The sequence below is a fragment of the Mustela putorius genome, unplaced genomic scaffold (assembly GCF_011764305.1).
Source record: "Mustela putorius furo isolate JIRA1106 unplaced genomic scaffold, ASM1176430v1.1 tig00000589_pilon_pilon_pilon, whole genome shotgun sequence".
NCBI classification, from domain to species: Eukaryota; Metazoa; Chordata; class Mammalia; order Carnivora; family Mustelidae; genus Mustela; species Mustela putorius.
In genome coordinates this window covers 3,541,333-3,558,511 of record NW_025421425.1, presented here as the reverse complement: position 1 = coordinate 3,558,511, position 17,179 = coordinate 3,541,333, and the positions used below count along the sequence as shown (strand labels likewise).

The 17,179-nt window shown below is 39.7% G+C and overlaps 1 protein-coding gene across 3 annotated transcripts in view; it reads left to right on the top strand.

Moving 5' to 3' along the window:
- The window catches only part of CTNND2 (catenin delta 2), a 900,906-nt gene that overhangs the window by 322,177 nt on the left and 561,550 nt on the right, over positions 1-17,179 (top strand). For all 3 annotated transcript variants that reach the window (XM_045082021.1, XM_045082022.1, XM_045082023.1), the window contains one exon: positions 12,746-12,858. In XM_045082021.1, coding sequence (XP_044937956.1) covers positions 12,746-12,858 — 113 coding nt within the window. The remainder of the gene's footprint in view (positions 1-12,745; positions 12,859-17,179) is intronic.

Sequence of the window (17,179 nt, the reverse complement as noted above, 5' to 3'; positions counted from 1 at the left end):
TTGGATAACAAAGCATTTGGTAAAATAACATGTTAGAACAAAGCCAATAGAATCCTACAGACTGAATGTGTTGGTCAGAAAGAGGTGTTTCTTTATATTTTTATTTTATTGAAACCATTCTGGAAAGGTGCCTATGATTCTGCTTCAGGGTGCTGATTCCTGTCATCTGCTGTCTTGCTAGATGACCCAGAATGACACTGTGGTTGTTTAAAACATTAATCTGTCAGTTCTGTAAACTTTCGCAGACAGCTCTTTGCCATAGTTTTCAACTCATCAGTGAGGTCTACACAGCCTTACAGTTGACATTGATTTGTTCCATTCCATCCTGACATCATGGCTTTGTTCCTTCCAGATTTGTTGGACACTTTGCTGTGAGCTTCCTATCATTAGCCTGTCATTTGTGCCACCTTCCCTTCGATTTGGCTTCAGAACGTGTCTCAAGGGGATGAAATTAACATTGCCAGGAGTGTGTGGCTATGAAGTCAACTCACTCATGTGAAGTGGGATTTAAAGGTGGTGTGGGACAAAAGGTCACCTAGGATTATCTGACGGCACACATTCTTGATGGATGCAGAGATGCGGGGCACTAGGAAGCAAAAAGTCATCTCCACAGTGGAAAACTGGTCTTTCATCCTTTTTGAAAAAGGACTCCAGCCAGAAGACAGAAAAGTACAGTCCTGGAAATTACTGCATCCTAGAGCTTGAAGAGAGAGAGCGGTGATCTTCCCTTCTCTCATTTTATAGAGAGCTAGAACGATTGTGTTGGCATTGGTGCTTCTGAGAACCAGGTATTAGCACCTGGTTTGGGACACGGTCATGCTTGAGGGGAAGTAGGAAGACCAACTGGTACAACGTAAAACACTCTTGCTCAGGCCTTTCAGCAAATGGTTAGGTACAAAGGCCAAGGGCATTTTAGGTTCACTCTTACTCCTTTGCTCTGAGGATTCTAATTTCTTTTAGAAAAATGAACTGACCTCCAGGCAAAGAAGGTAAATTGAACTCTTTCTTAATATCTGCTCCCTCACCAAAATGGCAATGAGAGTTTTTAAAAGGGATAACACCACCAACTTAGAGAATGGATAAATAAAGAATGATATGTCACCATGTTTGCATGGCCATCAACTCAGAATTACTTCATGTACCCTTGGAGAAAGCAACAAGTACTTCTAATTAAACTATAACATACTATCCAATGTAAGTCATATCAATTTAAGAGAGAGGAAACCCAGAGGTATTAACGCGTGAAAAATCTTGGAACTGAGCAGTCTTAGAACTGCTAAAATAGGGTACATAGACAAGGTGGTAAATAATTTATCATATCTAAGAAAATAAGTCCTAAGCAGTAGAGAAGAAAAGAGCATAAACCAATTTATAAGGAAAGTCTTGCAGATGTTTATGGGAGTGGGCATATGGGGCATGAAGTCTAGCTTGCAAACAGGAGATTGTTTGCAAATCTGTTTAAATATCAGTCAGCCCCTAAATTATGACCCTATCATACACAGCTAGACAGATTGCTTCCACCCAACACTGGCAAAGACTAGAGGTGAATTATCTGAAGACGATGAAATTAGAGTCTCTTAACTCAGAGGTACAAGGAATAGCATTAAAGTGGGTATTGGAAGTTGGTAGGGGGAATAAGTGAAATTTTACTTACTACATTTTGAGGCTCTCCTTTTCACCTTGCCCCCAGCCTCTACCCATACACGGTTTTCAGAATAGGAGCAAACACATGTTCAAACTCAAAGCTGGAGCTTGAGAGAGCCTCGTCTGGAGTTCTGCATGGAAGAATCATGTAGCGCTTTTCCTAGAAGAGCACAGCTTACCAGCTCTACTCACCAAGAGTCTGATCAGCTCTCTGAATTCCCACTCAAATAGAAGTAGCCCGCTGGAGACCTTGATATGTTCGAAAGCCTATAACATGAAAGACAGAGTCTAAAATAAACTGAAAATCCTCACAAAACAGGAACTATGCAAAGAGAAGAAAACATAACATTAATATCACAGAGAGAGAAAAAAAGTTGATTTCACATAAAATAAATACTGGATGATAATGGAAAGGACTAGTCAGAGAACAGAAAAGTAGGTTTTAGAAATTTAAAGTATAATTACATGAATGAACCAACCACTTGTTAGAGACTTATATGATTAAATTGAGTATCCTTTTCAGAAAGTAGAAGTGAAACATAAAAGAAATGGGCAGCTAGAAGAGAAATACTTTTAAATAAGAAGCCTACGCGACTGATATAGATCTTACATCTAAAGACTTTAAAAAAAAGAAAGAATTTTTTAAGAAGGGATGAAAACATGAAGAAGTTTTCAGTAGTATTACAGAATAGCCTAGAACTGAGTAATGTAAGTTTCTGGATTGAAAGTTCCCACTAACGGTTCTGAAGATGTCTAAAAATAGATTTATATCAAGACATATCACAATAAAATTTTAGAACACTAGGGACTAAGAAAAGATACACGTTTTCTGGGGAGGGATGAAAGCAGATTTCACACAAAAAGATAAAAATTCAGAATGTTTCACACTTTTCAACAGCAACACCTGGAAGACAGGAGATAATGAAGCACTAGCTCAAAACTCTAATGGAAAATTATTTCCAACCTAGAATTCTCTTCTTCTGTAACCAGCCTTATCAGATATACAGATATATATCAGATATCAGATATATATCAACTTATCAGATATACAAGGTCTCAAAAAACTGCCTCCCACTCTCTTTCTCTCTAGAAAGGCATTTTTCTACCCAAAAAGGAAATAAAGTAGGAAAATGAAGAGAGCAGCAGATCTAGAAAGAGGAAACCCACGTAAGAGAAGGACGAAGGAAATCTCCAGGATGGAGATAGAGAGAGGGTCCACGACCATAGCTGGGTAAAACGGCCCGACTAGAGCAGATTGGAAGACACCAGAATAGATTTCTTCAATAGATGGAACTGATACATTATTTCTTGTGTTTGATTTATTGGGAGAAGTTTATATCTATCAAGGGAAGTTTTGGTTTTGATTCATGACAAGTACATAGGCAGCAGAACAAACAACAGTAACAAAAAAGACAAGCCACTCATTTAGAGAAAACAAAATGTATATTTATGTTAAAAAAAAGTCATAGTACGAACCGTGCGCATTGTGATATTGTTCTACCAAACATCAAAGTCTAGTTGGATGGGGAACACAGAGAAGTGTCTACACACGATGGCGGAGGGGGAAATAAAGTGAAATCCTCATCTTCCACTATGGGAAATTAATCGATGATGCCTATAACTGAAAGCTTAAGAAATAATATTGGAAAATTAATGGAGATATGGTTATACAAATCAGAAAAAGGAGTTAAATGTGCTTGCCTCTGAAGAAGAAACTTGACAAATATTTTACCCATTTCTATTTGTATATATACAGATTGATTTGAAAACAGCAATGACAATTACTTTCCTTATACAGATAGAAATACAGCAGCCATTAGATTCTCTTTCTGTATATAATTTTTATATTTTTATATCACATATTCATTTGTGTATTATATAATATATGTGATATGTATAATTATATATAATTATGTATAAAACATGTATAATTATATATAATATATAAATTATATATTTTATATGTGTATAAAATCAAAGACGAACTGACTGGAAAGAAAAAAAAGGCAAAACAAAGTTTAAGCAAAAGAAACGTCACCTAGATAAACCTTTAACAGCTCTTTCAAGTAAGGATTGCACATTTTTATTACAATTAATGAGCCTACTGAATTCTAAGAATAACATATGATGGAGACATTTTATAGAACTGCTGATTTTTTTGAAGTCCTATGGAAGTTTTCTCAGATTCATTTATGATCATGAAATACCCATTTTGAGAAAAATTATTTTGTGACAAGCAGTTTGGCTATTTGATTCCAGGAAGCTTGAAACCAGAATCTTGGGTCATTTATTCATCATTTACCTAGTTCCAACTGTATATCAGGCATTTTGCTAACAGATAAAATGATGACATCGGACCTAGTCTCTTGCTTAAGAAACTCACAGTCTAGGAAGGACATAGACCCTTGAAGAGAACATTGTAATGGAATACAAAAATTGCAAGAGCAAAAATGTAAACTGATTATCATTGGATCACAGGTAATAGCCTTAGACACTCCTGAGAAGTAGAGATGACAGCAGCTGGCCATTAAAGGAAGGTAGACCTGTTGCTCATTAATAGGTTTTCTATTGTCATCTAGGTTAACCTAACAGGCCTTCTTTGAGAGCTCATTTAAGAGAACCCCGGAGGGGCACCTGGGTGGCTCACTGGGTTAAGTCTCTGCTTTTGGCTCAGGTCATAATCTCAGGGTCCTGGGATTGAGGCCCACATTGGGCTCTCTGCTCAGTGCAGGGCCTGCTTCCCCCTCTCTTTTTGCCTGCCTCTCTGCCTACTTGTGATCTCTCTCTCTCTGTCAAATAAATAAATAAAATCTTTAAAAAAGAGAGCAAGAGAGAGAGAGCCCTGGGGCCTTCACTAACATGGTCAGACCTTTCAAATGCCATTGCATTTCTTCTCCTCGCCTGCCACCATTCTGTTGCACACATGAGACTGCCCAGCACCGCCATTTTGTGTCTGAGTAGGTGCTGGTCCCCTAGTTTTTACCTCTACAGGAGATGAGGTTGACAAAAGTTTTGATGCCCGAAACTGTGTTTCAGGACATGTGCTGAGTCCACATTCCCATGACATGGGGTTGGTATAGTCAGTTTGAATCTTAAGTCACTGGATTCTAGCAATCAAATCTACTCTGTAGAAAATGTCTTCCACTTCCTAGAAGCTCATCTGTCTTCTCCACACCCCACATCCGTCCAGTTTCTTTTCCATCTTCTCGTATTTGTGAAATTGTGGCAAATCCATACTTACTGAATTCATTATTCAGTCTAAAACTTTTCCACTTTCTCAAACCCAGCTTGTATAGTCCCCACTGGTGCGATTTCACAATGTTAAGTAAATTATTTATTGATGGAATTAATAAAACTGTATGTTTTCTGATTTCAGTTTTCACACTGAGTTAGCTAAGCCCCCTCAAGAGTCTTTATATGCTTTTATCCTTTTAAAAACACTTAATAAACTACATTTAATTAAGCTGAATTAATTATTAATTGTTAATTTAGGCTCTTTAGGAAAAAGTTATGAAACTATATGATATTTTTTCTTAAAATCCTTGTGTGTTATGTGACTCAATGATGTGCTATTCTAGGAGTGAATATCCTTAGATTTGGCTCTTAGTAAATTTTAATGAACTTTGGTATCATTTATCTGTTACTTTTATAAAACTTTTTCTCTAAAACAAGATAATTTCCACATAGTGGGGAGATTTATTTTCTCTATCACTACTTTGCTATTTCTTCCAACTTCCCTTACCAAAGGGTGTCTTCTTAATCCACACCCTATTGTTAATTCCCATGAAGTCCCAATTTCTCTGAACAGTTTCTGCATCACATTTTGGGGCACAATTTTATTTATGCATAATTGATATAAAATAAACTGTCTATTTTTAATAGACACAATTTGATGAGTTTGAACATATGCATGCACCCATGATATCACCACAATGAAGGTAATAAACATATCCATCCCCTCCAAAAGTTTAGGACACTTTTATTTATTTATCCATTCTTTGGTGATAAGAACATTTAGTGTGAGATATACCATCTTAACAAATTTTTAAGCACACCACATTGTATTGTTAATTGTAGGCACCATGTGCCTGGCCGATCCCTAGAACTTGTTTGCCTTGTATAACTGAAACTTTATACCCACTGAACAACTTTCTATTTCCCCCACTCCCAAGTCCCCGGCCACCACCGTTCTCTCTTCTGCTTGACTCTTTCACACACTTCAGATAAATGGAGTCTTGTGCCTTTTCTCCTCTGCACCTGACATCTTTGAGTTGGTAAAATGTTTTTCCAGGTCTATCCATGTTGAAGTGGATGGTGCAAATTCCTTCTTTTCGGAGGGTAAATAATATTCCATTGTAAGGGTCTATCTACCATGTTTTCGTTATGCAGCTGTCTGTTGTACATTTGAACGGCAGCATGTGTTGGCTGTCGTGAATACTGCTGCAGAAGGGGCGCCTGAGTGGCTCAGTCGGGTAAGTGTCTACTCGTCATTTCAGTTCCGGTCATAATCTCAGGGTTGTGAGATCGAGTCCCACGTTGGGCTCTGCACTGGGTGTGGCACCTGCTTGGCATCTCTCTCCCTCTCTCTCTCCCTCCTCTTCCTGGGCCTCACCCTCCCCTCCCTCTTCCTCTTTAAAACAAAACGAAACTAGTGCTGCAGTGAACACAAGTGCAGATATTTCTTCTAGATCCCGGTTTTAGTTCTTGCGGGTATACACCCAGGAGTGGGATTCCTGGATCACATGGTAATTCTATTATTACTATTTTAAGGAACCTCCTCACTGTTTTACATAGTGACCGCACCAGTTTGCATTCATACCAACAGCGTGTAGGCATTTGATTTCTCTACATCCTTGTCAGTACTTGTTATCTTTTGTTTCCTTTGAGAACAGCCACTCTAACAGGTGTGAGGGGATATATCTCATTATGGTTTTGATTTGTATTTCCTTGATTAGTGATACTGAGCATCTTTTTACATACGTGTTGGCCACTTGTATGTCTTGTTAGGAAAAATGTCAATTCAAGTACTTTGTCCATTTTGTTTTTTGTACTGAGTTGTATGAGTTCCTTTTATATTCTGTAGGTTGCCTTTCCACTCTGATGGCTGTTTCCTCTGTTAGAAGAAAAGGAAGCTTTTTAGTTTGATGTAATCCTGCTTATCTATTTGTGCTTTTGTTTCCTGTGTTTCTGGTGTCTTCACTTCTTAGAGCTCCATTTACACCACCACTTCCGTGCTGAAGCTTCCCAGGAGAAGACCATGCCGTGGTCATTGCCTTGCCATGATTCTCCTATTTATTTATTTATTTATTTGTTTATTTATTTAAGCTTCTTTTGTTCCTTCTATACTCCATATCCAAAATCTCCAAAGACATTTCTTTACTCTCCTTTTTTTTTTTTTTTTTTTTGTTTAAGATTTATTTATTTATTTGAGAGCGAGAAAGAAAACACACATGCTGTTAGGGAGAGGGAGAGGGAGAGAACGTGTCAAGCAAACTCCACACTGAACGTGGCGTTGAGGTGGGCTTGATCTCACGACCCCAAGATCACCTGAGCTAAAACCACACTGGACACCCAACCAACTCTGCTGCCCAGGTGCCCCTTTCTTCACTCTTCTTATCTTTCCTTAAGTTCTCCCCTCCACTGACTTAATTTAGTAACACATATTCACTTGTAACTGGTATTACAAATTTCATGAAATTTATCCACATACTTTTATTTTTCCAGTTGATTTCTTGGGTACCTCTTGGCCTTATTAGCAACATTTGTCTCATGAATGTTCTACCTCAAAGTCTCTAAGAAACCCAGGGAATTATTCAATTCTGAGGGGTCAGTCATCCCTCCAGACGTCAAACTGAGTCAGAACTGGAGAATGTCGTCTTTCCGCCTACACCACAGCTTCCGTAGCCACAGTGGAGCGGAAGCTCCTTCATTGTTGTGATGATGTCCTAGGTGATTTTGTGGGTGCTGTTAGGCCACACACATCTCTGAGTTTGAGAACAGTTGCAGCTCTTCTACCTCCCAATTTTAAGGTCAGTTTCCAATTCCAAGCATAATAGGTCCGGAGAGTTCCCAACCTGTGATATATTATGGTGAGAACAGCACTCCCCATAAGCCTTTAGACCCTTGAGTTGGGGTAAAGTAGGAAACGACTATAATGTGAGCAAAAAAGCAGAAGGCATTTCAGATCCTGGTCTCTAGAGTTCAAAGAAATAAAAATTCTTTAAATAACAGGTCTTAATCTGAGTATGAATGAAATTGATAGTTTATATTGGCATCACATGCCCTCTATGTTAATGGACTTCCATGGCCTCTAAAACAAAAGAATTGAAAATATAGGGAAGATTTAGTCCAACGAATATTCATTAACTACTCTAATGCTACCCCCTCTGTCTGTCCAGACCTCCTAAACAACATCCTTTATCTCATTCTCTTTGTTATTTTGAAGGAAGAATTTCTTTCTTCCCCAAGGCTAAGCCTTTCACCTTAACATTTTTGTAAAGTAAGGAAAAAAAAAAACCTAGGAAATAGCAGTGTTATTATGAATATACAAGGTAATACATGTAGAGCACTTGGGTCCATGAAGATGTATATAGTTAACAGATATTGATTGAGTAGCTACTATGTGCCAAGACTGCTCTAGACACTAGATACATTGGCAACACAGCAGGGAAAATTTCTGCCTTATATATGGTCCTAAAAACTAGGCACTCAATAGTGAGTACTCAATAAAAACTTATTTCCCATTTTATTTTTATGTTTTGTGTTGTTATATATGAATAAAATACAAGATTTTAGATGAAGAAGAGAAACTTTCTTTCTCCTTGAGGACTTTGACATTTACTATGTATTCCTCAGTGAAGCACAGGGGAAAATTCACTTAATTACTTTCTTGGTTCATATACAGGATGACAAAGTAAACATTTATTGAGTGGATATTTTAAAAAGGGAACATACTAATACCCATTTCCTTAATAAAGAAAATGTCAGTACAGTTAAGTCATCATAATAAATAAAACAAGCAAGTCACACAAAAGTAGCTGTTTGTTTTTAATCCTATACTAGTGAGTAACATTGAAGAGAACATGTAAAAGCTTAAGTATTTGTCTGGTTAGTAGTTCATTTAATATGAGTTTTTAAATATAGCAGAAAATATCCTTTTATACATCAAACAGGAAGGAAAATTGTGAATTCCTAAAAACCTTCCAGGTTTCAGCTCAGATAGAGTAACAGGAGCCTGCCGCTACCTTCCCATCTGAAACAACAACACATACAGACAATATGAAACAACAGCTTTCAAGACTCTGAACTTTGAGGAGTGAAGAAAGTGGTTTCTAAGAGACACAAAGCAAAGAAGGTGAGCCTACCATTTCCCCAGCTACAACAGTGTAGAAAAGCAGACCTACAGAGTCCAGGGGATTCCCTGCACTGAGGAGACAACACTGACAGCCAGGGGGGAAAAGGGACTAGAAAGTTTGGGGTAAAATACAAGAAGGGTGGTCGCTGCTCAGAAGGAGAACCCTTGAAATCTACAGAGGATCCACTTCTACCGTCATCTGAGACCTGAGCATCCTGAGTCTGTAAAGAGGTCGCGGGGGGCAGGGAACGAACCATTTGAAAGGATGGGAGGAAACACTACCAACCAGGGGCCAGAAGTACGTGCCTGCACCTACCAGCCTAACTGGAAAACCCAGAATCCGTTGGACACGGAGTACTTAGAAGGACCCCCCTAGGTAAAGTAGAGGAATTTGCCGAGGACAAAGTGCTGCTCTCTCTCCCCAAAACAAATCTGAAATGCAAGACCCAAGTGTACCAAATTGCATCCAAGAAACTGTGCCCCAGAACAGAACTTAAAACATCTGTAGGAATATGAAGATACCCAGAGCACCATAAGGTAAAATTCAAGATGTTTTATGTTCAACCAAACTGATATCACCATACGTGAGGAGGAGCAGAAACAGGGCCCGTACTGAGGGGAAAGATCAGTCGGCTGAGACTGAGCCAGATGCTAATGTTAGCTAGTCGGGACGTTAAAATAGTTTTTGTGTGTATGTTCCCTGTGTTCATAAGGTTGGGGACATGGAAGATATAAAAGAGACCCAGGTGAAACTTCTAGAGGTGTTTGATTGATCAATGTCTGAGATAAAAATATACTCGACAAGATTAAGAGTGGGTCAGATACTGCAGGGGGCAAGAGTGATTAACTCGACACCGACGGACGCTGCTATCCAAAATGAAACACAGAGTGAGGAGATAAAGAACCTTCAAAATGAGCAAAGAATCCCTGAGCTGTCGGCCTATTCCAAGTGACCTACTGTGTATGTAATTGTAGTCACTGAAGGAGGCATTTTAGTGGGGAAAGGGGAAACAGTTTGAGGAATCAATGACTAAACGCTTTCCAGATCTAAAGGAAAAGAAATCCACAGATCCAGGAAACCCAGTGAACCCCAAGCATAAGAAATGTGGAAAACTATAGTAGGGAACGTTGTCATCAGGTTGTTCACCAGGGATAAAGAGAAAATCTTAAATGGAGGCAGAGAAAAAAAAAAACACTGTATAGACAAACAAATACATGAATACCATGGTGTGTTTTTTTTTGTCAGAAACAATAAACAAGAGGACAAAACGTCTTTCAAAAATGAGGGCAAAACAGTGTTGTTAGGCACGTAAAGCTGAGAGAATTCCTCGCCGAAAGAACCACATTCCAGGAAACATGAAAGGAAGTCTCTCAGACAGAGGAAGGATGCCAGGTGGAAATGCAGATCTACCCAAAGTGATAAGGAGCCTGAAAATTGTGACTCGGGGTTTGGAAGGCAGCTTGCAGGAGGGTGTCTCGGCACCTCCCTCCCTAACCCTGATGCGGAGGAAACGTGCAGTGAGACCACACCCACCCGCGTAATGACTTTCCATCTACCTCTGAGGAATTCTATATGATCTTTGAATATTGTTTTTAAGGTGATACCGTTCTAAAGGGATAGCTTGGTTTTCTGTTAGGACAGATTCTAGATAAAATATAAAGCGTAGACATGAAAATCTTTTAGAACCTGCATATTTTTGTGGAAAGGAGCTGCCCCCCCCCAAAAAAAAAAAGCTGTAGAACTTGCTGGAAGAAGAAGCAGAGATTAGGGGCACAGCATGCATTCTGACAGAGGTGTTGGTATTTCTTCCTTACAAATAATCTTTGCTGTCCTTCAGAGTATGTAAGGGTAAAGATATGAGCTCCCACAACAGCATGCTTCCTTAGTTTTAGAACTTGAAAGAGAAAAGTTGAGCTCTCATGGGTAACATGTTTCTTTTTTTAATATTTTTATTTGAAAGAGAGAGTGTGCGAACGAGAGAGAGTGCATGAATAGGGGGAGAAGCAGAGGGAGAGGGAGAACCAGACCCCCCCCCCCCCAAGCAGGAAGCCTGACGTGGGACTCCGTCCTGGGACTCCAGGATCATGACCTGAGCTAAAGGCAGATACTTAACTCACTGAGCCATCCTGGGTCCCCTTTTAAAGTGTTTCTTACTTAGTTCCCCAAAATAATGTTAACAGAAAAGAAATCTGCTCTTGTGGAAAAGAACAAGGGAATCTTTCATGTATGCGGAGGACACACCGTATCCTACTTTTCAAAGGTTATCACCCAAGAGTGTCTCAGGATAGCAAAAACAATCAACTCCTCTTTCCTGGGAAGACAAATCTTTGCAATGTTAGGAGTTTTCATTCTCCCACACTGACCTGTATTGTCAGTATTTTCCAGCTTTTTTGTTTTCCCATACCCCAAACAAAACTGTGCAGGTAATTTGGTTTTTTATCATTATTATTATTATTTTAAATTTTATTTATTTATTTGGCAGACAGAGATCACAAGTAGGCAGAGAGGCAAGCAGAGAGAGAGGAGGAAGAAGGCTCCCTGCTGAGCAGAGAGCCCGATGCGGGGCTCGATCCCAGGACCCTGGGATCATGACCTGAGCTGAAGGCAGGGGCTTTAACTCACTGAGCCACCCAGGCACCCCAGTAATTTGTTTTTTAAAGAAATCAAATGTAGTTTGATTATGTTGTAAAAACTTCTTCTGAATGTTTTTAGCCAAAATACATGCTTTGGGGGTGCGTGGGTGGCTCAGTTGGTTAAGCAACTGCCTTCAGCCTAGGTCGCTCCCAGGGCAGTCTCCCTCTAGCCTCTCATCCTCTCATGCTCCCTTTCTCTCGCATTCTCTCTCTCTCTCTCTCAAATAAATTAATAAAATATATTTTTTAAATACTTGCTTTGCTATAAGTATGTTTATTAAAATACTTAAGTGCATGGAAAAATAAGACAAAGATTAAAATGTGGTACAAAAGTCCTATAACTGGAACAGCTAAAATACTTGACATACTGATTGAATTATTCTTCATTAACGTTGATCCATGAACAGGATCAGGCAGATCTGTAGAAGCATTCTTCAATGGTTTAATGGGGTTGTTTTAAGGTGATACTGCAAATATCTCAGAGGATATTCACTTAGCAATTAGGCTATGGAGGATCAGTATCATTCCCATTCTGCTGAAATTTAAAGCCTACAGAAGCAGAAGTTTAAGCGTGATTTCTCTTCAGTCAACAATATGTAACAAGTAATGTTAGGGTCGAATTAGTAGAGAGAGGCAGCTAGAAGGCCTATGGGGATTAAACACAGTATTCCAAATGATAGAAAAGCTGTTTCTTGTAACATTTTACTGCATGTTACAATTTCAATGGAGGAGAATTAATATCTGTCCGGTGCTGGCCATCTGCCAAATAGTCCAGGCTGATTTTTCATGGTCGGTGCCTCATTAAATCCTTGCCCCGACATTAGGAAATAAGTATTGTCAACCCATTTTACAGATGATGAAGTTGATACTTACCAAGATTAAATCACTTACCAGCCAGCCAGCAGACCAGCCAGCAGACCCCAGGACTCTGACACATACTCAGATCCGTCTGAAGTGCCAATCCCTCTTGGATTTCACAGTGACATCCCCGGCTTCTCAAATTCAGCATCTCGGCAAATGTCATTTTTCCCCTTTGACCAGCACGTCATTTTGATGTGAATTCCACGTTACAAGTGGATGATAGAATTAATCTTTTTGGTGGCTTTATTTCAGGAATTACAGTTTGAGAGACTGACCCGAGAGCTGGAGGCAGAACGCCAGATCGTCGCCAGCCAGCTGGAGCGATGCAAGCTTGGATCAGAGACGGGCAGCATGAGCAGCATCAGGTACTGGGCACGCTGCCTCCGTACACTTCTGGGCTGGGAGCTGCCAGGGAAAGGAAATGGTGGTGTTTATCTTCTCCTTACAAACCTGGCAGTGGATTTGGAACATTCAGTGAGACGTTGGAAGGGAATTATAACCAATCTGATTTAAGATGTTCAAAAGGTGTCCAAAATGGCCTGATTTGTACTTGAAACTCTTTTTAACAAAATTAACACCTGCCCTGAATGCAAATTATGTGTAATTTTGCACAAAGGAAGGCTTTGCATTGAGTCAACTCTCTGGAAAATCAGGAGATGCCATATCGCAGTCTCTCAGTTCCGTTTTTTTTTTTTTTTTTTTTCCTAAATGAGCCAGAGGTGTAGGTTCCTGAAATGAAAGAGAACGTTTCGATGTCACCTGTCTCGTTTGCTTCCATGTGATACTAAGTTGCAAAATTGTGCCTCAAATATCAGCCACGCATGCAATTCTCCTGGGTAAAAATATTTTGAATTCATAGACAGAATAATTATTCAATGAGGGGTTGGTTTGAGGTCTGAAAATGTTTAAAAACAAAACATAATCACTGGACCACAAAGTAAATTATCAACTCTAGGACCATGTTTTCATGTTAAAAATGTGTGTGTGTGTGTGTGTGTGTGTGTGTGTGTGTGTGTTGTGTGAAACAAAGTTACACAACTGTCATTTTCAGTGATGCATTGTACTTTCCTGTTATCTTGTTCTATGTCGTATTTTTGAGGTTCACATTTTAAGGGAGTTGTCTTCTTGAAGGAAACTTGCTGTGGCAGGTCAACATTATAGTAACTTAATAGCTGTGCCTCATTCATGCAACAGGTAGAGGTAGTGGATGGTAGTCAGGGGCCTGCTTCTCTGCTTTCCCTCCCACAGTTATTAAGGACCAGCTTCTCTTTTGAGGGCTTTGCCATCCCCTATGACCTCACTGTCAGTTGTTTTGTCCATTGCATCACTGCACGTACAATCCATTGGTGCAAACAAGTCACGTGGCCTCTCATAGATGGAGGTTGGACCATGGCCACTGTGCTCAGAGAGGAGCGTGAGTCTCTTAGCCACCTGCTGTGACAAAAGAATTAAAATGTCCTTGTATCTTTTGCTCTAACATATTTTATCATGGTAAGAGTGCAATTGTAGTCAGAATGTTTCCTATTCGAATCACTTGCCATTAGTCTTTTAAACATTGTTCCTTTTTTTCCTTAACAATGGTGAATCTACATGGATATCATTGTACTCTTGTTAGGCTAGCCTGCTTGGACAGAATATCATTTTCTATTACAAAACATTATTTTGGACCCGCGGGAGCATATCTACCTCTGCATCCAAGTACCTAGGTTATAAGTAGCTGTGATTCCTCAAACAGACTGGCCAAACACCCAAATTAACCAAAGGAGAATGGACCAAAACCAAACCAAACCAAAACAGAACAAAAAAGTGCATTGGGTTTCCTCGAAATTGTTTTCGGAAGATTGACTGGTTAAAGATGGTAAGACTGAGGAAGGAGAAAAATAATGTTTATAAATGAGTATTTGATTCATTCCGTGTGGTTCGACATATTTGAAGAGCTTTTTTTTTCCTTTTTCAAATTTTTATTTAAATTCTAGTTAACATATAGTGGAATATTGATTTCAGGAGTAGAATTTAGTGATTCGTCACATACATAAAATATCCAGTGCTCATCACAAGTGCCCTTCCTTACTATACGCTGGCTAACTGAACATCAATTTTTTGAAGAAAAAGTATTAAGAATTTGTAATAGCCAAATTGTAACCACATTTTGGAATAAGACCAGTGTGCAGATTGGGTCTTAAATTCTTCTGAAATCCAAGACACAGATTATACACCTCCCCCACCCCCATCTGATTCTTTTTTTTTTTTTTTAAATGCTTTTGGTTAAAGGTGAGGTTTTTTTCCTACTTCCTGAGAAGCTAAGACTGTTAGGTTCCTAGGTCCACGCACAACACTGAATCGACATCTATTTTGCTTTTCAACCCACTGTTTCTCTATTGGTCAGATTACCTTTTTCCATTCTTATTTCTACCTTTCTGTTTGATATTTTTGCACACTGTACATCTTTTATCTCATTTCATCCCCTCCACTCCCCAGTCCCAGCTCAGCACAGGTCTAGGGAACAATATTACATCCTGTGCTTCAATTTCCAACTTCTGATTGGGTCAGGAACAAATAATCTGATTCATCCCGTGACGGACTTGTAAGAAATTGGTCTTACTCTTGAGAAGGTGAGATAAGTGTACTAAAATGGGTGACATCTGATGGCAGGCATAGGAGATGGTGGCTGTGTGGGTTATGAGCCAGTTGAGGGGACTGTGGTGAGAGATAGTAGCCCAGCAGAAAGGCCATGTTGTTCCTAAAGGATAAACATGCTAGCTCACTTCCCATTCGACCTGGCTGCATTTCAGAGGTTGCCTCTATGAGACTACCTTTTTAATTCTTAAGAACTTTCCTCCTCTCTCATTTGATTTGATTGAATTGATTTCTTTCCTTAGGTATCTTCTTTCCATCCAAGGTATCTTGAATGGAACCCACGTTGAGCTACAGACGTAGACAGAAAAATTAGCCCCGACAACTTTTTTTTTTTTTTTAAGATTTTATTTATTTATTTGACAGAGAGAAATCACAAGTAGACGGGAGAGGCAGGCAGAGAGAGAGAGAGGGAAGCAAGCTCCCTGCTGAGCAGAGAGCCCGATGTGGGACTCAATCCCAGGACCCTGAGATCATGACCTGAGCTGAAGACAGTGGCTTAACCCACTGAGCCACCCAGGCGCCCCAGCCCTGACAACTTTTGATTCTTTATTCTATATCCTGTACCCCTGGCTCTCAGCCCATGATACACAATAATCCTGGGTTAAAAAAAAAAAAAGTAGTAAATTATAGTGCTAAGTGCACATGACACTACCTAATTATTTCTCCTTGTCAGATAGCTATATGATGTCAGTTTTCATTAAGCCTGATTATTTTGTATATTGGAAATCTCTAATGTATGAATCTGCACTTGAATAATACAAGCAATTTACTGATAATTCACTGGAGGAAAGTCTAATACATAGCTTCCACTGTTCCTTTATTTATCATAGCCTAGTTGTTTGCTTGGCTTCAGAAATTCTTCTTTGGAAATTCCAGTCTTTATTAAGCACAATAGACTAACCTAGTTAGCACATCAAAAGGAATATTTTTAAAAAATTTTAAAATAGAATATAAACAATTTTTTTGAAAAGGGAGAACAGGTAAAGACGCCTTTGATACTTTAGATGTTGTTTCCTAATTCTTAGGGATACTAGGGAGGGGAAAAGAGAGCTTCTTAGAGGAAATGAAAGAAAATCAAGTGTCTTTCAGACTTTTTAATGTAAGTGGTAAAAATGGCTAGTAAATAGAGTTTAGTGTTTTCCTGCCTTTTACTGATGATAGGAAATTCTCTATCTGATTCCTAAGACCTTCTTCCTGGCCATCACATTGACCTTTGAAATTCTTTGAACAACTTTTATTAGTGTGCATTTGTAGCAGTCTACAGTGTAATAGTCCACGAGTGGACACGTGAGAACATGGAGAGGTTGGAGAAGGGGAGGCAGGAGCTACCCGCGTCACAGCTCGTCAGCCCCTGCATCCAGGCAGCCAGGACACACGTAGCACAAATAGGAACATGGTAGCCTCTCTGACTCTTCACAGACTTTGCTAAACATCCACGTGGGTACTGAGGCTTCCAGAATTCAGATCAATGAGTGGGTTAAGTGTTACTGTTCTTCTACAGAGGAATTACTGGTGCTTCTTCTGGCACCTGCGGACCCACCATGTGCCTTATATCCTTCCTATCTTGGCTTTCCTCACTGTTTCCAGCCCAATCCTTTCCATGCTGTTGGAACCTACTCTCTTCCCATGAGAAAGTTTGGTTCCATCCTTTCTCCCGGATTCCTCAGAACCAGCCAGACCTGAGTCAGGGACATTACTCATCCAGATGATGCCCTTTATTTACGGTCAGGATCAGATCCCCTTGCTTAGTAGCTCACTCTCACCCCCTGGCCAGCTGGGATTACGTGGCTCTGCCCATTGCTCAGGTCTCAGCCTGTGCACGCTCTTGGTCTGGCAGCGCTGTAAGCCAGCCTTTCCCTCTAAGGCTGGGGGCCATGCACTGCTCTTCTCTGTCCCATGGTCTGAGGACTTGTATATGCCTACGCCTTGGCCATATTCTCTGCAGACTCTAGTAACATTCTAGCTCATCCTTCTGCCTGCAGTCTGTCCAGATCTGTCCCCCACTGGGGTGTGATTGAGCTGCATACTACATAGAGCAAAACCATGTCC